Genomic DNA, 22,932 nt, shown 5'->3' with positions numbered 1-22,932 from the left:
CTTAACGCTCACTTACTGCCACACTTTATACCTGTAAAATGCACACATGATGCTAATTAGATGATGACTAGCATAGAATAGAGATCTACAATAAAAAGGTCTACAGTCAATAGGCCGACCACTAATGGTCGACATGCATTAGGTCGATAGGGTCAAAAGGTCGACATGGAAATGGTAGACACAAAAAAGGTAGACATAATATTTTTATTTTTGGTGTGTTTTGGTACTTTTCTGCCACAAAAAAGCCCCATCACTGTACTGCGTTCGCTCACCATGCTTTGGGCAAGTTACTATTCCCAATCGTAGCCCACGTGGATGGTAAAGTATGAAAAAGCTGAAAAAATAATAAAAATAAGCGTCGACCATTGTCATGTCGTCCGTTGACCCTGTCGTCCTTTTGAACCTTTTACATGTTGACCTTTTGACCCTGTGGAGCTATTGACTGTAGACCTTTTTAGTGTAGCTCTATAGACCGGATACCCTTAATAACACATGAAACAAATGAATGTTGTCTTTGATCTTTTCCTATCTTTTTGTGTCTTTTCCTAACTTTTAGGTGTTCAATGAAATTGGAGCCACACAAAGCCTGAGACGAATTGTGTGTTACTCTGCAGATTGTACCGTTTCCTCCCTGGCCAAAAAAGCCCTCCAGATGATGGGAGAAGAGGTTCCGTCCCGCATTGCACGTTCTGTGCCTAACTGGAAGCCGCTGGAAGTACAAAACTGGCTGCAGCAGATTGGATTTAATAAATATTCCGATATATTTTTGGTAAGCTGTGAAAGTGTCACATAGATGTCTGTGCTCTCTGATGCAATTGCTTCACGTAACACTGTGATGGTTACAACAGGAGCATCAGATTGATGGTGACCTGCTACTGAGGCTGATAGAATCAGATCTGAAAGAAGATTTGGGTATGACTTCCAGCATCACCCGTAAGAGGTCAGTGTCTGCTCCACTCAGTCTATAGTGCCAAATGTTGCCTGTAGAGGTACAATTAATTATGGGACCAAAGCCCGCCATGCAATCTATAAAACAACTTAAAGTACAATTTAAGAGAGAGAGATAGCTTGAGACCACTAAACACACACACAAGTTGATCCAAAAAAAGGCAACTTTAACATATATTGGGCAGGATGTACTAAAGGGAAAAAGCGGACAAAAGTCAGTTTTCGGGCTTTGGACGCATTTCCTATATGTACTAAGCCGGGCTTCATTGCAGAGAGTAACGCCAGCTTTTGCTGGCATTGCCCTATAGAAGCCTATGGGCTTCTTTCCGCATTGTGCTCGGAGAGATATCCAATCGGATTCCTCCCAGCATCCCCTGCGGCCGGCACATCCCGTAGCCAAAACCCGGAGTCGAGTGACCGGCGATGTTTGCAAAGGACAGCTCTTATCGAAAGAGCTGTCCTTTGTGATACTAATCACATATGTTAGTACATATGCAATTAGTATGAATGAGATGTGTGGCGGGATGTACCGCCATTGGTTAGTACATCCCGCCCATTTAGAGGTACTGTGGGGCAGAGGTACTAAGGGGTAAATTTACTAAGGTGGGAGATTTTTAGAACTGGTGATGTTGCCTATAGCAACCAATCAGATTATCTCTATTATCTGCTAGAAGCAGCTAGATAAATGGGCAACATCACCAGTTCTAAAAATCTCCCACCTTAGTAAATTTACCCCTAAGCCTTAGATAGTGATAAAGTGAAGAGAGAAAAAGTACCAGCCAACCAGCTCCTGTCATTTTTTCAAACACAGCCTGTAACGTGACTGTTAGGAGCTGATTGTCACTCTCCAGTGCTTAGTACATTTAGTACATTTGCCCATAAATATGTTGGACAGGGGAATTCTGTTCTGTTATAATCTGGTGCAGTAAATAATACAGTTATGCGAGTGGGCTGAAACATACTTTGGAATACTTCTCCCAAAATTTTTATTAATTGAAAAGTGTTAGGGGGTTTGTCATTAAGAAATGAAAATAACTATTTTTTGTATGAGCACTTCTGCAATCTCTCACTGCTCACATCCGCACATTGGCCCTCATTCCGAGTTGATCGCTCGCTACTTTTAGCAGCAGTGCAAACGCTAAGCCGCCGCCCTCTGGGAGTGTATCTTAGCTTAGCAGAAATGCGACCGAAAGGATCGCAGAATTGCTACAAAAAAAGATTGTGCAGTTTCAGAGTAGCTCGAGACTTACTCCTAGCTAGCGATCACTTCAGACTGTTTAGTTCCTGGTTTGATGTCACAAACACGCCCTGCGTTCTGCCAGCCACTCCCCCATTTCCCCAGCCACTCCTGCGTTTTTATCTGTCACGCCTGCGTTTTTCCACACACTCCCCGAAAACGGTCAGTTTCCGCCCAGAAACACCCACTTCCTGTCAATCACTCACCAATCAGCAGTGCGATTGAAAAGCGTCGCTAGACCTTGTGTGAAACTGCATAGTTTTGTGTGAAAGTACGACGTGTGTGCGCACTGCGCACCATACGCATGTGCAGAAATGCCGCTTTTTCACCTAATCGCCGCGCTGCGACCGAAAGCAGCTAGTGAACAACTCGGAATGACCCCCATACTTTCTTCAGACTAAGGGCTATATTTACTAAAGTGCGGGATTTTAGAAGTGGAGATGTGTCATTTACAGCCAATTAGACTGTAGCTTTTATCTTCTAGAAGGTGCTAGATAAACGTTAAGTAGAATCTGATTGATTGCTATGGGTAATATCTCCACCTGTAAAATCCTGCAGTTTAGTAAATATACCCCAGTGGGGTTTATTCACTAAGCCTTGGCGAGAGATAAAGTACCAGCCAATCGGCTCATAACTGCCATGTCACAGGTTGTGTTTGAAAAATGACCGGAGCTTGTTGGCTGGTACTTTATCTCTCTCCAAGGCTTAGTAAATAGACCCCTAAATGTTCATAAACCTTAAAAGGGAAATACAGGTTGAGTATCCCTTATCCAAAATGCTTGGGACCAGAGGTATTTTGGATATGGGATTTTTCCGTATTTTGGAATCAGGGCCGGTTCAAGCCCGCTCTGCGCCCCGGGCAGGAAATGGGGCGTGGCTTAATACAGGGGGCGTGGTCAGTTACGCCCCCTGTACATTAGTAGCGCCGCTTAAATGCTGAGCGGTGCGCGATGATGTCATCGCGCACCGCACAGCAAAAGGTACTTTCCACGAAGGGAAACTAGATGCGTAGCCTCTAGTTCCCTTCGTGGAGAGGACCTTTGCTGTGCGGTGCGCGATGACGTCATCGCGCACCGCTCAGCAAAGGTACTCTCCACGAAGGGAAACTAGACGCTACGCGTCTAGTTCCCTTCACAGGAGGCACAGACGGGGGACACAGCGGGCAGCGGAGGGCACAGCAGTGGCGGATCTTGCCATGGTGCGGCGCCCTCTGGAAGGCGGCGCCCCGGGCAAAAGTCCTGCTTGCCCGTGGCAAGATCCGCTACTGTTTGGAATAATTGCATACCACAATGAGATATAATAATAATAATAATAATAATAATAATTTTATTTATATAGCGCTCTTTCTCCAACAGGACTCAAGGCGCTTTACAGACATCAAAAACAATACACATGATACAGAGGATTTAAGTAATACAGCAATAGATAAGCCACACAGACATAAAAGAAAACCTTAAGCACACAGAAAGCATAATGCAGGATTGGTGTAGGCATTTTGGGTAATAACTTCCAAGGGTTGTGTATACCACCCTCACAGGTACCAAGTGCGGCAGCCATCTTGGGCGCTCAGCGTAGGATTACCCAGGGGGGAATAGTCTACCCCTAGAAGAGATGACACAAAATGGGGGTGATTTCAGAGTCCTACAGTTTAGAGTAGGGTTCCAACAAAACCACAAGGTCCATGTATTTTTCATCCCATCCACAAGTGTACCATATGGGGCAGCCATGTTGGGCGCACTTTGAAGGTTACACTGTGGGAGGTGAGCCATACAAGGGCCAAGTTCATATATGGGAAAACTGATGCTTATGTCGTAGTATGTACCCTGCATGTAGGGCACAATGGAAAGGTGTGCAATCAGTGGAGGTTAACATTACAGGAAAAACACATGGTGGGGTGGAAGTGAGCTATTGAAAAACAAAAACCACACAATAGCAGGTAACTAGTGGCAGAAGTAAAATTGGGATAACATTATTTTGGTAAGATCATAGTATGGGTGGGTAGGAGAATGTGGGGGGCATACTCAGAAGCAATGGGAATGTCCCTGCTGATCCTGGTCCTGGTCCTCTTCCCCCACAGTTCCCTGTTCATCTTGATGGTTAGGCCCAGGGGCAGACTTGATGTTCTCAGCCAGAGAGGTGGTAAGCCTGGTCTTGGTGTTCTCATGTTTGAGGCGAGGAGAGGCCACATAAAGTTCCTGAGTTTTTAGGTTGTAATGCAGTCCTTCAGTTAATTTGTAAGTTTGTTTGCCTTCTGTTTTCTTTCGGTTTAATACAGGTATAACACTGCTATTGATATTAGCTGCCACTTAATAACTAGCCACTTCATACACTAGCCACTGCAGCGTCCTAATAGGCCTGGCGTCCTATACTATACTGAATAAGTAAGTCTACAAACACATGTTCTTTTCTCTAACGTCCTAGTGGATGCTGGGGACTCCGTCAGGACCATGGGGATTAGCGGCTCCGCAGGAGACAGGGCACAAAAGCAAGCTTTTAGGATCACATGGTGTGTACTGGCTCCTCCCCCTATGACCCTCCTCCAAGCCTCAGTTAGGTTTTTGTGCCCGTCCGAGCAGGGTGCAATCTAGGTGGCTCTCTTAAAGAGTTGCTTAGAAAAAGTTTTTAGGTTCTTTATTTTCAGTGAGTCCTGCTGGCAACAGGCTCACTGCATCGAGGGACTTAGGGGAGAGAAGTGAACTCACCTGCGTGCAGGATGGATTGGCTTCTTAGGCTACTGGACACCATTAGCTCCAGAGGGAGTCGGAACACAGGTCTCGCCCTGGGGTTCGTCCCGGAGCCGCGCCGCCGACCCCCCTTGCAGATGCTGAAGATTGAAGAGGTCCGGAACCAGGCGGCAGAAGACTTTCAGTCTTCATCAGGTAGCGCACAGCACTGCAGCTGTGCGCCATTGTTGTCAGCACACTTCACACAGCGGTCACAGAGGGTGCAGGGCGCGGGGGGGGGGGCGCCCTGGGCAGCAATGTATAATACCTGTATGGCGAAAAATACATCACATATAGCCCTTGAGGCTATATGGATGTATTTAACCCCTGCCAGATATCACAAACTCCGGAGAAGAAGCCCGCCGAAAAGGGGGCGGGGCCTATTCTCCTCGGCACACAGCGCCATTTTCCCTCACAGAAATGCTGGTGGGAAGGCTCCCATGCTCTCCCCTGCACTGCACTACAGAAACAGGGTTAAAACAGAGAGGGGGGGCACTGATTTGGCGATATGAATATATATTAAATGCTATAAGGGAGGAACACTTATATAAAGGTTGTCCCTGTATAATTATAGCATTTTGGTGTGTGCTGGCAAACTCTCCCTCTGTCTCCCCAAAGGGCTAGTGGGTCCTGTCCTCTATCAGAGCATTCCCTATGTGTGTGCTGTATGTCGGTACGTGTGTGTCGACATGTATGAGGAAAATGTTGGTGAGGAGGCGGAGCAAATTGCCTGTAATGGTGATGTCACTCTCTAGGGAGTCGACACCAGAATGGATGGCTTATTTATGGAATTACGTGATAATGTCAACACGCTGCAAGCCGGTTGACGACATGAGACGGCCGGCGATCAAATTAGTACCTGTCCAGGCGTCTCAAACACCGTCAGGGGCTGTAAAACGCCCATTTACCTCAGTCGGTCGACACAGACCCAGACACGGACACTGATTTCAGTGTCGACGGTGAAGAAACAAACGTATTTTCCTTTAGGGCCACACGTTAAGGGCAATGAAGGAGGTGTTAGATATTTCTGATACTACAAGTACCACAAAAAAGGGTATTATGTGGGATGTGAAAAAACTACCTGTAGTTTTTCCTGAATCAGATAAATTAAATGAAGTGTGTGATGATGCGTGGGTTTCCCCCGATAGAAAATTATTGGCGGTATACCCTTTCCCGCCATAAGTTAGGGCGCGTTGGGAAACACCCCTTAGGGTGGATAAGGCGCTCACATGCTTATCAGAACAAGTGGCGGTACCTTCTACAGATAGGGCCGTACTTAAGGAGCCAGCTGATAGGAGGCTGGAAAATATCCTAAAAAGTATACACACACATGCTGGTGTTATACTGCGACCAGCGATCGCCTCAGCCTGGATGTGCAGAGCTGAGGTGGCTTGGTCGGATTCCCTGACTAAAAATATTGATACCCTTGACAGGGACAGTATTTTATTGACTATAGAGCATTTAAAGGATGCATTTCTATATATGCGAGATGCGCAGAGGGATATTTGCACTCTGGCATCAAGAGTAAATGCGATGTCCATATCTGCAAGAAGATGTTTATGGACACGACAGTGGTCAGGTGATGCAGATTCCAAACGGCACAAAGATGTATTGCCGTATAAAGGGGAGGAGTTATTTGGGGTCGGTCCATGGGACCTGGTGGCCAGGGCAACTGCTGGAAAATCCACCGTTTTTTACCCTAAGTCACATCTCTGCAGAAAAAGACACCGTCTTTTCAGCCTCAGTCCTTTCGTCCCTATAAGAGTCATATCTGCCCAGGGATAGAGGAAAGGGAAGAAGACTGCAGCAGGCAGCCCATTCCCAGGAACAGAAGCCCTCCAACGCTTCTACCAAGTTCTCAGCATGACGCTGGGACCGTACAGGACCCCTGGATCCTACAAGTAGTATCCAAGGGGTACAGATTGGAATGTCGAGACGTTTCCCCCTCGCAGGTTCCTGTAGTCTGCTGTACCAATGTCTCCCTCCGACAGGGAGGCAGTATTGAAAACAATTCACAAGCTGTATTCCCAGCAGGTGATAATAAAATTACCCCTCCTACAACAAGGAAAGGGGTATTATTCCACACTATATGGTGGTACTGAAGCCAGAAGGCTAGGTGAGACCTATTCTAAATCTGAAATATTTGAACACTTACAAAGGTTCAAATCCAGATGGAGTCACTCAGAGCAGTGATAGCGAACCGGGAGTCCGGGGACATCAGGGATGCTTACCTCCATGTCCCAAAAATTTGCCTTTCTCACCGAGGGTACCTCAGGTTCGTGGTACAGAACTGTCACTATCAGTTTCAGACGATGCCGTTGGATTGTCCAAGGCACCCCGGGTCCTTACCAAGGTAATGACCGAAATGAGGATTCGTCTTCAAAGAAAATGGACGACCTCCTGATAAGAACAAGGTCCAGAGAACAGTTGGAGGTCGGAGTAGCACTATCTCAAGTAGTTCTACGACAACACGGGTGGATTCTAAATATTCCAAAACCGCAGTTGTTCCGACGACACGTCTGCTGGTCCTAGGGATGATTCTGGACACAGTCCAGAAAAAGGTGTTTCTCCCAGAGGAGAAAGCCAGGGAGTTATCCGAGCTAATCGGGATCCTCCTAAAACCAGGAAAAGTGTCAGTGCATCATTGCACAAGAGTCCTGGTAAAAATGGTGGCTTATTACGAAGCGATTCCATTCGGCAGATTTCACGCAAGAACTCTTCAGTGGGATCTGCTGGACAAATGGTCCGGATCGCATCTTCAGATGCATCAGCGGATAACCCTATATCCAAGGACAAGGGTGTCTCTCCTGTGGTGATTACAGAGTGCTCATCTTCTAGAGGGCCGCAGATTCGGCATTCAGGATTGGATGCTGGTGACCACGGAGGCCAGCCTGAGAGGCTGGGGAGCAGTCACACAGGGAAAAAATTTCCAGGGAGTGTGATCAAGTCTGGAGAATTCTCTCCACATAAATATACTGGAGCTAAGAGCAAATTTATAATGCTCTAAACTTAGCAAGACCTCTGCTTCAAGGTCAGCCGGTATTGATCCAGCGGGATAACATCACGGCAGTCGCCCACGTAAACAGAAAGGGCGGCACAAGAAGCAGGAGGGCAGTGGCAAAACTGCAAGGATTTTTCGCTAGGCGGAAAATCATGTGATAGCAGTGTTCATTCCGGGAGTGGACGACTGGGAAGCAGACTTCCTCAGCAGGCACGACCTCCACCCGGGAGAGTGGGAACTTCATAGGGAAGTTTTCCGCATGATTGTGAACCGTTGGGAAAGACCAAAAGGTGGACATGATGGCGTCCCGCCCGAACAAAAAACGGGACAGGTATTGCGCCAGGTCACGAGACCTTCAGGCGATAGCTGTGGATGTCCTGGTAACACCGTGGGTGTAACAGTCGGTGTATGGGTTCCCTCCTCTGCTTCTCATAACAAAGGTATTGAGAATTATAAGACGTAGAGGAGTAAGAACTATACTCGTGGCTCCGGATTGGCCAAGAGGGACTTGGTACCCGGAACTTCAAGAGATGCTCACAGAGGACTAATGGCCTCGGGAGCTAAGAAGGGACTTGCTTCAGCAAGTACCATGTCTGTTCCAAGACTTACCGCGGCTGCGTTTGACGGCATGGCGGTTGAACGCCGGATCCTAAGGGAAAAGGCATTCCGGAAGAGGTCATACCTACCCTGGTCAAAGCCAGGAAGGAGGTGACCGCACAACGTTATCACCACATGTGGTGAAAATATGTTGCGTGGGTGAGGCCAGGAAGGCCCCACGAAGAAATTTCAACTAGGTCGATTTCTGCACTTCCTGAAAACAGGAGTGTCTATGAGCCTCAAATTGGGGTCCATTAAGGTTCAAGTTTCGGCCCTGTAGATTTTCTTCCAGAAAGAATTGGCTTCAGTTCCTGAAGTCCAGACATTTGTCAAGGGAGTATTGCATATACAGCCCCTTTTGTGCCTCCAGTGGCACCGTGGGATCTCAACGTAGTGTTGGGATTCCTCAAATCATATTGGTTTGAACCGCTCAAATCTGTGGATTTGAAATATCTCACATGGAAAGTGACCATGCTGTTGGCCCTGGCCTCGGCCAGGCGATTGTCAGAATTGGCGGCTTTGTCTTACAAAAGCCCATATTTGATTTTCCATTCGGACAGGGCAGAACTGCGGACTCGTCCCCAGTTTCTTCCTAAGGTGGTGTCAGCGTTTCACCTGAAACAACCTATTGTGGTGCCTGCGGCTACTAGGGACTTGGAGGACTCCAAGTTGCTAGACGTTGTCAGGGCCCTGAAAATATATATATATATATATATATATATATATATATAATTCCAGGACGGCTGGAGTCAGAAAGTCTGACTTGCTGTTTATATTGTATGCACCCAAAAAAGCTGGGTGCTCCTGCTTCTAAGCAGACTATTGCTCGTTGGATTTGTAGTACAATTCAACTTGCACATTCTGTGGCAGGCCTGCCACAGCCAAAATCTGTAAATGCCCATTCCACAAGGAAGGTGGGCTCATCTTGGGCGGCTGCCCGAGGGGTCTCGGCTTTACAACTTTGCCGAGCAGCTACGTGGTCAGGGGGAAACACGTTTGTAAAATTCTACAAATTTGATACCCTGGCTGAGGAGGACCTGGAGTTCTCTCATTCGGTGCTGCAGAGTCATCCGCACTCTCCCGCCCGTTTGGGAGCTTTGGTATAATCCCCATGGTCCTGACGGAGTCCCCAGCATCCACTAGGACGTTAGAGAAAATAAGAATTTACTTACCGATAATTCTATTTCTCATAGTCCGTAGTGGATGCTGGGCGCCCATCCCAAGTGCGGATTGTCTGCAATACTTGTACATAGTTATTGTTACAAAAATCGGGTTATTATTGTTGTGAGCCATCTTTTTTAGAGGCTACTTCATTGTTATCATACTGTTAACTGGGTTCAGATCACAAGTTGTACGGTGTGATTGGTGTGGCTGGTATGAGTCTTACCCGGGATTCAAGATCCTTCCTTATTGTGTACGCTCGTCCGGGCACAGTACCTAACTGAGGCTTGGAGGAGGGTCATAGGGGGAGGAGCCAGTACACACCATGTGATCCTAAAAGCTTGCTTTTGTGCCCTGTCTCCTGCGGAGCCGCTAATCCCCATGGTCCTGACGGAGTCCCCAGCATCCACTACGGACTATGAGAAATAGAATTATCGGTAAGTAAATTCTTATTTATGATTACAACCCCCTCCCCCACACAGCAACCCTCCACCAAAAGGTGTTAATCAACTACCAAATGTGAGGTCACTAAACCCCAGTCAAAGTTTTTGCTGACTACAGATAATAATCCACTTAAACAAGTTACCAAATATATATTTTAGCAAGAAACAAACAGTGGTCAGCTCTCTGCTGTAGTTACCAAATATATCTTTTAGCAAGAAACAAACAGTGGTCAGCTCTCTGCTGTAGTTACCAAATATATCTTTTAGCAAGAAACAAACAGTGGTCAGCTCTCTGCTGTAGTTACCAAATATATCTTTTAGCAAGAAACAAAAAGTGGTCAGCTCTCTGTTGTAGTTACCAAATATATCTTTTAGCAAGAAACAAACATATCATGGTGATGGGACTTAAGTCTAAGCACAGAATGCATTTATGTTACATATACACCTTATACACACAGCCTGAAGATAATTTTAGCCAATATTTTTTTTATAACTTTGTGCGTTAAACAAAGTATGTGTACATTCACACAATTCATTTATGTTTCATATACACCTTATACACACAGCCTGAAGGTCATTTAATACAATATTTTTAATAACTTTGTGTATTAAACAAGGTTTGTGTACATTGAGTCATCAAAAAACAAAGGTTTCACTATCTCACTCTCACTCAAAAAAGTCCGTATTTCGGAATATTCTGTATTTCGGAATATTTGGATATGGGATACTCAACCTGTACCACATTTATAAAAAATAAATAAATTATGCTAGAATAAAGGTAAAACCAACAAATTGTGTTAAAACATCTGACTAAATATATTTTGCATTTTATTTAAATACATGCTTTTGTAACGTAAATGAACATATTTTAGGAATAAATGATGTGTGTTCCTGTCCAGATTACATATAGGCCTGCATTTATTTGGTCATCAGAATACATGATTGGGCTCTTATGGCAGTGTGGGTTAACAGCAACAAAAAATGGAGTAAAACAAATATATTGGCCAAAGACAGCGATAGAGGTCTGCTCTTGTCCGATAGTAGGCCTAAAATACAGTCACATTCTAAATCATCCAGCCCTGGCTGTGGAAACACCTGCAAAGGAAAGCATGTGATAGACTTCCCAGTCTGCAGAGACCAGTACTGTTATATGTATAGTCTGGCCACAGTTCTTCTCTTTTACAGATTTATGCGGGAACTGGTGGAGTTGAAGACATTTGCTAACTACTCGACGTGTGATCGCAGTAATTTAGCTGATTGGCTCGGCAGCGTAGAGCCACGGTTCAGGCAGTATACCTATAATCTGGTAACTTGCGGCATTGACCGTAATTTCCTGCATCATGTGACGGAGCAGCAGTTGGAGAAGGATTGTCAAATTACAACAGGTTTCCATCGGGTCCGCATTCTATCAGCAGCAAGAGGTGAGTCCAGAATTATTCTGCCTGCCTATGACTCCGGAACAAAATTAGAAATTAATGGGAAAGAGATCATTGATGCCCTTTATCAAGCATAAACGGCCATATTGTATTAGCAATAGACCATACGCATTGTGGTATATACTGTAAGATGAACTAGTTGTCAAGGCAACCCATTCAGGCTAGTGGCCTCATTTATCTGCCCCATTCACGTTATGCAGATTTCATGCAGTTTGGCCATAAGAAAACCTGATGGCATTATGGTTAAAATACAATAAAGACAACTGACCTCATTTACCAAATCCTAGTTTTGTATCAGGGAACCTGGATGGACCCTGTGGACATCACGACACTCTCCTACTTCCCATTCTCAGAAGACACCTCTGTAAACTAGCAGTATACCTTGTTATATGCAGGCAGTAAAAGAGAAACACTGTGAAAAAAATACCAACTTCTTACTGCATTATGAATATATAGAACCAGCGCTTAAGGTAGTTGTGTATCAAATAATGATAATATGGATGGTTTACAGTATATATAAGAAATAAAGATTTATTTAAAAAAAATAATAATACAAATAAAACATCTCTAAAATGCATATAATTCATGTATTAGCAATTAGCTGTGAAGGCAAAATACAGGCTGCACATAGAATTTAGTGGTGGCCAAGTCCAGTGTCTTTGGCACCTGGAAGGCTGCGATGGGGGCTAGTGTGACCGTGAGAGTCGTGACTGGCAGTGGCTATAGTGTCAGTCTCTGGGTCTGGGATGCAACACCAATGTTGAGGAGATTAGGGGGGATGGAAATATAACCGGCCGCCATTGACGTTATTAGATGCGGCCGGCCTGAAAACTGGACGGGGAGCACCATATTGTACAGTAGCATCGTGCAGTAGGGATGGTTATTGGTGGGTTATTCATCGATGGTCACCATCGATGGTACCATTGATGGATAACCTAAATGGTGTAAAACCACCTATAAGGGAACCATCGATGGTCTCCCCTGCATTACTGTAAAATGAACAATCGGAGCTCGTGGGCATGACTTTGTGGGTGTCAGGGGGCGGGGCTAAGCTCAGTGCCCTGACACTATGATGAAATAATAAATAAAAAAAATTCGGTAGCACTAACCCATAGATGGCGGTAAAGCATCTGCTTCTCCCCTATTGATGGTAAAAGTATTCAACATCGATCACAGACCATCGATGATTTCAAATAATCGATGGTCGATGGCCATCCCTATCGTGCAGTCCTTGCGCGGCTTCAGGGCCATGGCTGCCATAACTAGGAGCCCATCAGGTGCATGCAGTCGCCTTCCCCACTAAATGTGGGCCGCTGGGGCCGCAGCTCTAATTCTGGTATGATCCTGGAAATTCTGGGATGTATAGCATCCCTACACTTGCAGTCAAAGGAAGGTGATATTTTAACCGAAATACATGGATTTCTATGATAAAAAATAGCCAGCTCTCCATAAAACTCAAACTCCCTTCATTCTGCATTAAAAAGTGAACCCTGCAAGAAAAGTGCATGTTTCTATCCGTATAATATGAGCACTTATTACATAGACCAGGGGCGTAGCTGTGCGCATTGGGGCCCCATAGCACAGTTAGTCAGGCCCCGCCCAACCCGACTGCAAGAGGCACCCTCCCCCCCTTGTGAATTACTCAGAGATCCCCGCACCCCCCTGTGGACTACCTGCAGCGGGTGGGCACTCACCAATGGGGCGCCATTTTCTGTAGTGTGCTGCTGCTTGCTGAACTGCAGCCTCATCTGCTCTCTAGGTGTACGCTGAGAGGAGGAGTGGTGCCCGTGGTCCCGTGATGTCCCTGCAGACTCGGCCACGCCTCTTCCCAGCGTTAGTTATGAGTAGAGGTGGAGCAAGCCTGGGGCTCAGCAGCTAGGTGAATGGGAAGGGCTGGGCCCCAGAGACGGCTCGGGCCCTATAGCAACCGCATCCCCTGAACCTTTGGTAGCTACACCCATGACATAGACTGTGCATGATTGGGCTGATTCAAAGTGGCTGTAGTTGCTGGCAGCCATGGAAGCCAGGTTTACTACCTTATGCTAATGCAAGATTCCGTTCAGCTGATGCGCTGGTCTGTGCATCTGCAAGCGGAAACCTGTGCCGACCATTCATTTTACACCAGCTGCTGCAACCCCCATCATTACTATAGGCACTTGCAACAGCCACGTGCACAGAGCTTTAGATACACACCTACAATACACACTAATGGCACTTCAAGTCAGAGTGGTCCTGTGTCACCACTCAGTTCCCATCCCAAAATACCCAATTTCACAGAAAGGCAGATCCTGCCAAGTTCCATCTGACTCGGATGGAGAGATTCAAATAATGTAAAACAGATCCATCCGTCTGACTCAGAACCAACCCAGAAATGCACCGCTAGTCTACAGCCAGCCCTGTATGTACATTGCAGAACTGCTCTGCATAAGCGTGCAGGTTCCAGCACTGGATGTTACAGTACTAGATGGTCTGGCAGGCAGCATCACATTCAGTTACCTGAAGACAGCGTAGATATGTAAGTTATCATGCCCTGTGCAGCCCAGTAATTATTCATTGCAGTGTGCTAGCTTTATGCCTGCTCACTTGTTATCTCTCTGAAGTACCTGACATTTAGTCTACATCAGGTCTCATGCTTGTATTTCTTAGAACTGTTTAATGGTCAAATAAGTTATTTAATAACTGTTAGATTCATTTCGGGAGATGCCGTAGATGTGCATGGCCAGATATATCTTGTGGTTTATTCTTAAGGAACTTGTAGTCACTGTTATATGGATGATTGTCCTAGAGAAATACTGTAGATACTTTCCTAGAATGTCCTCACTCAGAATTTTCCAGGAGCTAAATGAAACAGCCATTCGCCTGTAATATGATCCCATTCTGGTTCTCTTTCTAATGGTGCCCATGCACTTATGAGATTATCGGTACTAGCCTTCGATTTCGACCACATCTGTGAGAGAAATCGAAGGATTGTATGCACATTTTAGTACCTTTCGACGCGATGCGCGGGCACGCCGGTCGAATATCGCAAGATATTATGTGCTGCACATAATATTTATCAAATCGCAGTGCGATCGCATGTGTTTCTAGAAACACATGCTATATATCGCACTGCAATGTGCGATGGGCACTCGTCAGGTGACCCACTCGGCGGTGACGTGCCCATCACGTGATTACCATGCGATCTATCGCATGATCGCATGGTAATCACTTTGGCAGTTCAGGTGTGATTACATCGCACCTGAACTGCCGGTGCGATGCCCCGCGATGTTGCGTCGTGGGGCATCGCACAAGTGTATGGGCACCATAAGGTGCTAGACCAGTGGATCCCAAACTTTTTTGAATCACGGCGCCCTAGAGTATCAGAATTTTTTTCACGGCACCCCTAGGCCAAAAGTTTTTTTATTGAGAGATTTAGAATAAATATTAAATGAAGTAAATTGTGTTTATATGTCATCCTTAGGTTCAATTGTGGGTGAGGGACAGGAATTGCTTCTGTTTGTCCACATATTTTATGATTAGCAGCCACCAGCACCGGTTTTGCCTATTACATTGATCATAAATAATTTAAATTGGTCCTGGATCACCAATCCAAGGCACCCCTGCTAGTCTCCTGAGGCACCTCAGGGTGCCACGGCACACAGTTTGGGAACCACTGTGCTAGACATAGATTGTAGGAGCTATAGATCTGTGGGCCTGATTCGGATTTGCAAGCACAGCAAATAAGCAAGCAGCTGGGCAAAACCATGTTGCACTGCAGGTTAGGCAGATGTAACATGTGCAGAGAGGTAGGTTTGGGTGGGGTGTGTTCAAAGGAATACATACGATATGCTGGTGCATAGGATCATCCCGCAGCCTTACCCTAACCCAGATTGTCTAACGGTCTACATATTGCTCTATTCCTGTCTACTTCATCTTTCTTCTTTGTGTTTTCAATGAATTCACCCGCTTAAAGACTAAGGGGTCTATTTACTAAGCTTTGGATGGAGATAAAGTGGACGGAAATAAAGTCCCAGCCAATCAGCTCCTAACTGCCATGTCACAGGCTGGGTTTGAAAAATGGCAGATAGGAGCTGGTTGGCTGGTACTTTATCTATTTACTAAGCCTTGGGTGGAGATAAAGTGGTCTATTCAGGAAGCAGTAAAATGTGTGGAGAAGTTGGTCCACTTTACCTCCAGCCATGGCTTAGTAAATAGACCCCTAAGGGCCTGTTTCAGAGGTAGACGCAGTTTAGATTCATTCGCAACTGACCGATGTTCTGTGAACAGTGCTTGTGCCGGAGCCGCACTGCGCACGTGCCGTGATAGTTTTTACGGAAGATGGCTCCTGTGGCAATACCCTAAGTTACATTACGTAAAACTGACTCTGAAGCGAGCCATGCTGCGTATATCATGCCACTGTGCAGTAACTTGCCTTTCTTGTTCATCGCAGAGATGCTGCACTCACCCCTGCCATGCAGTGCAGGCAAATCAAGTTATGATGGCCCTGACGTGTTTATTAGTTACCGGCGGAGCACAGGATCACAGCTGGCCAGGTACAGTACTCTGAAAGTATTCTCCAACTACTGTGTAGAGAGGTTAGTGTTGTACATAGAAACCAATGTACAGTTACGGTCTCTCACGCTGCTTCCAGATAAGCCATATTACTTTGTGACGGCTGCGTTTGGCTCCTCAGAGTCTGTATAATATCTGCCTTTTCTTTCTGATGTTCTGTTTAGTTGCAGCGAATTCTCTTGATACTTGATTCCATTTATGTTTTATCTCTAATCATGATACTTTGTGCTCCGACAGCCTCCTCAAGGTACATTTGTATCTGCACGGTTTTAGTGCATTTATTGACGTGGAGAAGCTGGAGGCCGGGAAGTTTGAGGATAAATTGATTCAGAGTGTGATCAGCGCTAGAAACTTTGTCCTGGTCCTCTCTGCTGGAACTCTGGATAAGTGTATGGGGGACAATGACTGCAAGGATTGGGTGCACAAGGTAAGTAAATCAGGTGTAAGTGAATGAGAAGAAGGGGAATAACCTATGATCCTATATATGTATAGTGTTGCTGTCCTGTGAACGCCACTGTGTCTGTCAGAATTGCCATTGACCTCTCTAACAAGTGCTCACAGAAATACTCAGCTATAGAGGCCTGTTCTATAGGGATGTAGTCATGTGACCGGTGGTCCCCCTACATCCTGCCCCCTCACTATCCCGACGGTCGGCATGCCGACCAACAGGGCTTTTTCCCACTCGTGGGTGTCCACGACACCCATAGAGTGGGAATAGGTCGCCACCGAGCCCGCAGGGGGCTTGCTGCACTCGCACCAAACCACCCCACCCCCTTCGGGATTTCGCTGCTGGGATACCGGCGTCGGTATGCTGACCGCCAGTCACGCATACCACACCCATTCTATACATTAACAGTTGTGCCATATTCTCTCCATTTCTTCATGATGGACTTGAGAGGACTCTGCAAGGTACAGATGTGTCCTCATACACCTATCCTTTTTACAAAATATGGCGCTAGACCCCAGGGACATGCGGTGAGGTAAATGGCTCAGGAGGCTTTGGCTAGTACCAGATTTCCACACTATATATGAGCCCAGGGGTTCATGGTGGCATTATACACAGATGCAGCAATATATACTGCTGGAAATTAGGTGAGTTTTGATCAGACATGTGCGGATAAGATAGGCAGGGGAGGCCCCCTTTTTAACGGAGGTACACGCACTGTGCACCCCCCTCCTGCTCTGGGTGTCACCACTGGCAGTGACCCCTCTGCGTGGCTCACTTGTAGTAGACCTCCGTCTTTTACTTTTGTACACAGATTAATGTCTGAGCCACACACTGCAGCTGCATATAATGCCAGCACCAGTGTCCATGGTATCCCTACATTGTAAGTGGTGCGACTGAGATGCAAATTATGTGAAAAAGTCTGAGGTGAGATGCATGGCACCACTTAGCTACAAAGTCTGTAGCATGCCAGATGGAGCTATTTGGTGCAATTTGAAGATAGGTGCATGTGAACACATCATCTTTACATAAAAAAATAAATAAATCTTCTTTTATGCTTTTCAACTATTATTACTCCGATTTCCTTTAAATGATATTCTTGATGAAGCTTTTACTTTACCCATCACCGACAATGTACAGTATTTATTTTAAAATTATTTAGAAAATTTTAATTATACACAAGAGGACTGTATTTTACAGTGTTGCACCTTTTGAAAGCCAATGCTTCACTGCGGGTTTAAGGTAAAAATTTAAAGCGGCACTTACATTCAGTATAAAGCACCCCAGGCTTCACACTAAATCTTAGTGCTGCTTTCATTTCAGATCAGTGAAGAACATGACTTCTGGGGGGTCATTCAAAGTTGATCGCACGTAGCAAATTTTTGCTACCCGTGCGATCAACTAGACGCTGCATAGCGCAAGTTTTGTGTAAAAGAATACCAGGGTAAGAGTTACTTATCCTGTGCGATGAATCCAGCGTTGCAGGTCCCGGAATTGAAGTCAGACATCCGCCCTCCAAACGCCTGGACACGCCTGCGTTGGACTCACCACTCCCCAAAAACGGTGAATTGCCGCCCAGTTCCGCCTTCCTCTTGTCAATCTTCTTGTGGTCGCCGCTGCAACAGCTTTCTTCATTTGCGGCGTCGCTGCCCGGCGACGGCCAACGCAGGGCAACGACGCGCAATGCGGCTGCCGCGCAATGCGCAGTTCCAACCCGATCGCTGCGAGGAAGTGCAGCGTGCAATCGGGTCGGAATGACCCCCTTAGAGACATATGATTGTCCCAGAATTTATATCGGAGCTGATGAGGTGATTACTTATGTAATAAATAAGTTTGTTTATTTTTGTTCAAATTTAAGAAAAAGCTTCACATTTTGTATTAAATAGTGGTATTCCTGAATAAAGCCATTTTGCATGATGTAAGAAAATAAATTGTGAAAACTACCAAAGGGGTGAATATATTTCATAGACAATGTACTTATATACAGTAGAGCATATAGCGATAGTTTGTGCCTTCACCACAAGATCACTTGTATCACAAAAGGACAAACAAATATTTTTCCAGTTTGCTGTAACTGAAGAATCTAAGCTTGGGACCCTAACCAGCATCAGACAAGGCAAATTGCGTAAAGGGATTTTACATGCAATTTATTTGCTTGTACATACCCCCTACAAGTTTTAACAAATGCATTACTTTATCTTTATGGTTTACTCTGGTGGTTTTTATAACTAAAAACAATTGTTGTTGCACTGGAAAACGACACTGCTTTGATATGCTCTTATCATGCAAAGAGAAGCTTTGTTTCATTTCCAAGGGCAGCAGAATTGTTAAACACTGTCTATTGGTATAAAGACATAAGTAAAGAACATAGGGGGTCATTACGAGTTGATCGCTTGCTGCCGATTTTCGCAGCGCAGCGATCAGGTAAAAAAAAGCGGCAAAACTGCACATGCACCGCAATGCGCAGGTGCGTCGTACAGGTACAAAGAGGATCAGTGCTGGGCGATGAATTTAGCGAAGATTCCATTCGCACAGCCGATCGCAAGGAGATTGACAGGAAGAAGGCATTTATGGGTGTCAACTGACCGTTTTCTGGGAGTGTTTGGAGGGCGGGAGTCTGATGTCGGTTTCGGGACCAGACAAGCTGAAGTGATCGCAAGGGCTAGAGTAAGTCCAGAGCTACTCTGAAACTGCAAAAAGCTTTTTCGTCCCGCTCGGCTGCACACGCGTTCGCACACTTGCAAAGCGAAAATACACTCCCCCATGGGCGGCGACTATGCGTTTGCACGGCTGCTAAAAGTAGCTAGCGAGCTATCAACTCGGAATGACCCCCATAAAACTATACAGGGCTTTATTCAGGTTTGTTAGAAAACCAAAAAAGCACACTAATGGACAAAACCATGTTGCACTGCAGGGGGGCAGATGTAACATGTGCAGAGAGAGAGTTAGATTTGGGAGGGGTGTGTTCAAACTGAAATCTAAATTGCAGTGTAGATATTAAGCAGCCAGTATTTACTGTGCACATAAACAATATAACCCACCCAAATCTGACTCTCTCTGCACGGTTACATATGCCACACCTGCAGTGCACATGGTTTTGGCCATTAGTGTGCTTTTTTGGTTTGCTAACAAACCTGAATAACCCCCAAAGCTAGAAAAGAGGGTGAGCTCAGTCAAACTAATGACTTAAAGTCATTAAATTGAGCAAGTTTTTGAGGAACATCCAGTACAGTAAATTAAGTCTAGCTTGTGTTTATATAGCTGTGACCTACAGTACATGCATGTTGTGCACTGTGGGCTTGTCCAAATACAGCATCACTGCTCTGTTATAAAGGAATGTAGTTATTATCCCGGCAGTCAGAATACCGACGCCAGGATCCCAACTGCCAGAATGCCGCCAGCTGCGCCAGGGCTATTCCCACTCGTGGGTGTCCACAACACCCATAGAGTGGGAAAAGAATCTGTGGCGAACGCAGCGAGCCACCGAGACCGCAGGGTCTTTCTAGCGCTCGCCCCGCTGCCGGCATTCTGGCATCCGGGATCCCGACGTCAGTATTTTGACCGCCGTGATCCCATACCCAACGCGTTATAACGCATGAATAAAATAAACTGTATAGTATTTAAACAATAATTAATACTGTTCCTGGTACAGTTCCCTGTTACCCTGGGGGCATATATTTAGTCACCCCTTTCCCCCCTGATGATCTGCATGTCTGATCGGTGGCTCTTACTGGTTTCTGTTCTTTTCAGGAAATTGCTACTGCGTTAAATTGTGATAAGAACATTGTGCCGGTCACAGATAGGTTCGAATGGCCAGATCCAATGACACTTCCTGAAGACATGAGAGCAGTGTTGAAGTTCAATGGCATCAAGTAAGTTCCACTTCCAATATCTTAAGCATAAGTTTGTCTCGGATAACTTCTGTCATCAGTAGATTGCAAGAGTCCACACCCTCTGGCATATTTCATCCTGAAAGAGTCAATAACCCAATATCACACAGCCTATGGTATGAAATATCCCCCATGCAAGACAAAGATACAGTATATTAGGATTATTATTAGGCTGGGCAGAAAATGATATCTAAAGGTCAATCACTCACATTGGACCCTCAGCACTGATACCATTGCCTCTCCATTTGCTGTTGATAACTGCCCAGTATAGTACAAAGAACTTTAACTTAGTGACCCAGTAGCAAATCCTGTTGCTATACAGTCTGTAAACTATCCTTCCGATACTTCTGCAGTACTAAATGATGGGCTTACTGAATCTCCACCCTCATTAGGAGCTCTATTCTTCTAGCAATATGCAGATCTTACTGATAAGTCCTCTGATTTTAACTTCCAAAACTGGGCATGAAGGGAAGAAAATAGTTTGACAGCGCCATCAGTAGAAACAAGTTCAGGAACAGGAAGTGAATGTGAACACTACATTGGGTCATGCAATAAAAAATTAGAATAACAAGGTAAAGATTCCATAGACAAAATTAAATATGAATGTAAACAGAGTTGACAATGGTAAGAAGGGCCGACGGTCACATGACTACATCCAGGTAAGAAGACCTTATGTCACTTCTGTGATCGCAAATGGCACAGCCACAACTGTATCTGTGTAACTATTAAAAGTAATTTAGGGATAATGGTCAAATATGCAAATTTTTATTACCAGGTGGTCCCATGAGTACCAGGATGCAACTGTTGAGAAGATTATTCGCTTCTTGCAAGGGCGGTCCTCTCGGGACTCTTCAGTTGGCTCCGAGAACAGTCTAGACGGCACTCCTCCTCTAGGGGAAAAATAGAAAGGTCCACATGCAGTTTACGATTTAGGAACGACTCAGTGAGAGCAGTACCTATAAGATGTTCCTACACCTCCTTGTGTACCTTGGCCTATCGGACCTGAACCTTTAACTTTTCCGTGCCCTAAGGGACCCGAACGCTTAATGTTGCAGCCTGCTTGGTCTTTTCCTTTTACCATCTTAAACTTTCTCAGGAGAACAGAGAAGCTGTTGCCGAGGGATGAGATCCACTCACGACCTCAATGCAATAAGAACTCACCTTGGAACACATATTTAGCCGTCTGTTATTTTACACAAAGACATAGCAAGTTGGAAAGCAGGATTTATCTTGGGTAGAACGGCATCTGCTCACCAGTAGTGGCTGCCCCCAGGTTCTGTCCTGTTCCCACCATAGTATTTAATGACAGCTGCTGAGCATTTATCAAATCAGTTCACGCAAACATCTCAGGTATTCCTGTTATTGGTGTAGTAAGGAGATGTCATTTGGGATCTGGGAGACAGAGATACAGCACTGCAGTGGTGAAGATAGGATCTCAAGCTCTTGATGTACTCTGCCTTATCTATGAGTCACTATGACTTGTCTGCATCTTCATGTCCTTCCGGCAAGTCGCTGCCTTTATTTATTTGGGTAAATTGCATGTTTCACTGAGTCTTTAAGTGAAAAAAACTCTGAGTTTCCAATTCAAACATGACTTTCTGCACATTTTACCATTTATATACAAACACTTGTCAACATGCTGGATGGGAGATGTAGGCAGTGAGAGTGGTGTGGCACCGTGATTCGCGTCTTGCTCCTTGCTGCTCAATATTGCAATTGTACCATTAAGCAATGAGGAGCAGGGCCACGCGTTTCACTGTAAATCATATCTGGTAGTCCGATTTGCTCTCAGATGTCCAGAACTCACAAACATTCCGAGATGGTAGGAAAGTATAAACTAAACGTCTTTCTATGGGAATGTCACCTAGTCATCCTTGCTGACATTTCCTAGTTTAAAAAATAAGAATTTACTTACCGATAATTCTATTTCTCATAGTCCGTAGTGGATGCTGGGGACTCCGAAAGGACCATGGGGAATAGCGGCTCCGCAGGAGACTGGGCACAAAGTAAAAGCTTTAGGACTAGCTGGTGTGCACTGGCTCCTCCCACTATGACCCTCCTCCAAGCCTCAGTTAGGATACTGTGCCCGGACGAGCGTACACAATAAGGAAGGATTTTGAATCCCGGGTAAGACTCATACCAGCCACACCAATCACACCGTACAACTTGTGATCTGAACCCAGTTAACAGCATGATAACAGAAGGAGCCTCTGAAAAGATGGCTCACAACAACAATAACCCGATTTTTGTAACAATAACTATGTACAAGTAATGCAGACAATCCGCACTTGGGATGGGCGCCCAGCATCCACTACGGACTATGAGAAATAGAATTATCGGTAAGTAAATTCTTATTTTCTCTAACGTCCTAGTGGATGCTGGGGACTCCGAAAGGACCATGGGGATTATACCAAAGCTCCCAAACGGGCGGGAGAGTGCGGATGACTCTGCAGCACCGAATGAGAGAACTCCAGGTCCTCCTCAGCCAGGGTATCAAATT

General features: G+C 45.5%; 1 protein-coding gene and 1 long non-coding RNA gene across 2 annotated transcripts in view; one reads left to right on the top strand and one right to left on the bottom strand.

Annotated features, from left to right (window-relative positions):
- The window catches only part of SARM1 (sterile alpha and TIR motif containing 1), a 73,922-nt gene extending 51,225 nt beyond the window's left edge, over positions 1–22,697 (top strand). Inside the window, exons 4-10 of the mRNA XM_063956137.1 lie at positions 557–769; positions 849–940; positions 11,296–11,531; positions 15,976–16,078; positions 16,335–16,524; positions 20,293–20,414; positions 21,208–22,697. Coding sequence (XP_063812207.1) covers positions 557–769; positions 849–940; positions 11,296–11,531; positions 15,976–16,078; positions 16,335–16,524; positions 20,293–20,414; positions 21,208–21,337 — 1,086 coding nt within the window. The 3' untranslated portion in view covers positions 21,338–22,697. The remainder of the gene's footprint in view (positions 1–556; positions 770–848; positions 941–11,295; positions 11,532–15,975; positions 16,079–16,334; positions 16,525–20,292; positions 20,415–21,207) is intronic.
- On the bottom strand, positions 11,471–13,432 carry LOC135050040 (uncharacterized). The gene is made up of 3 exons (XR_010241535.1): positions 13,241–13,432; positions 11,815–11,958; positions 11,471–11,556 (listed from the first exon to the last, which is right to left on the bottom strand). It is a non-coding gene; the product is annotated as an uncharacterized LOC135050040 (long non-coding RNA).
- Positions 22,698–22,932: the final 235 nt, after the last annotated feature.

The sequence above is a fragment of the Pseudophryne corroboree genome, chromosome 2, assembly GCF_028390025.1.
Source record: "Pseudophryne corroboree isolate aPseCor3 chromosome 2, aPseCor3.hap2, whole genome shotgun sequence".
NCBI classification, from domain to species: domain Eukaryota; kingdom Metazoa; phylum Chordata; class Amphibia; order Anura; family Myobatrachidae; genus Pseudophryne; species Pseudophryne corroboree.
Note: the sequence above shows the minus strand (reverse complement) of the source record. Positions and strands in the feature narration are given on the sequence as shown.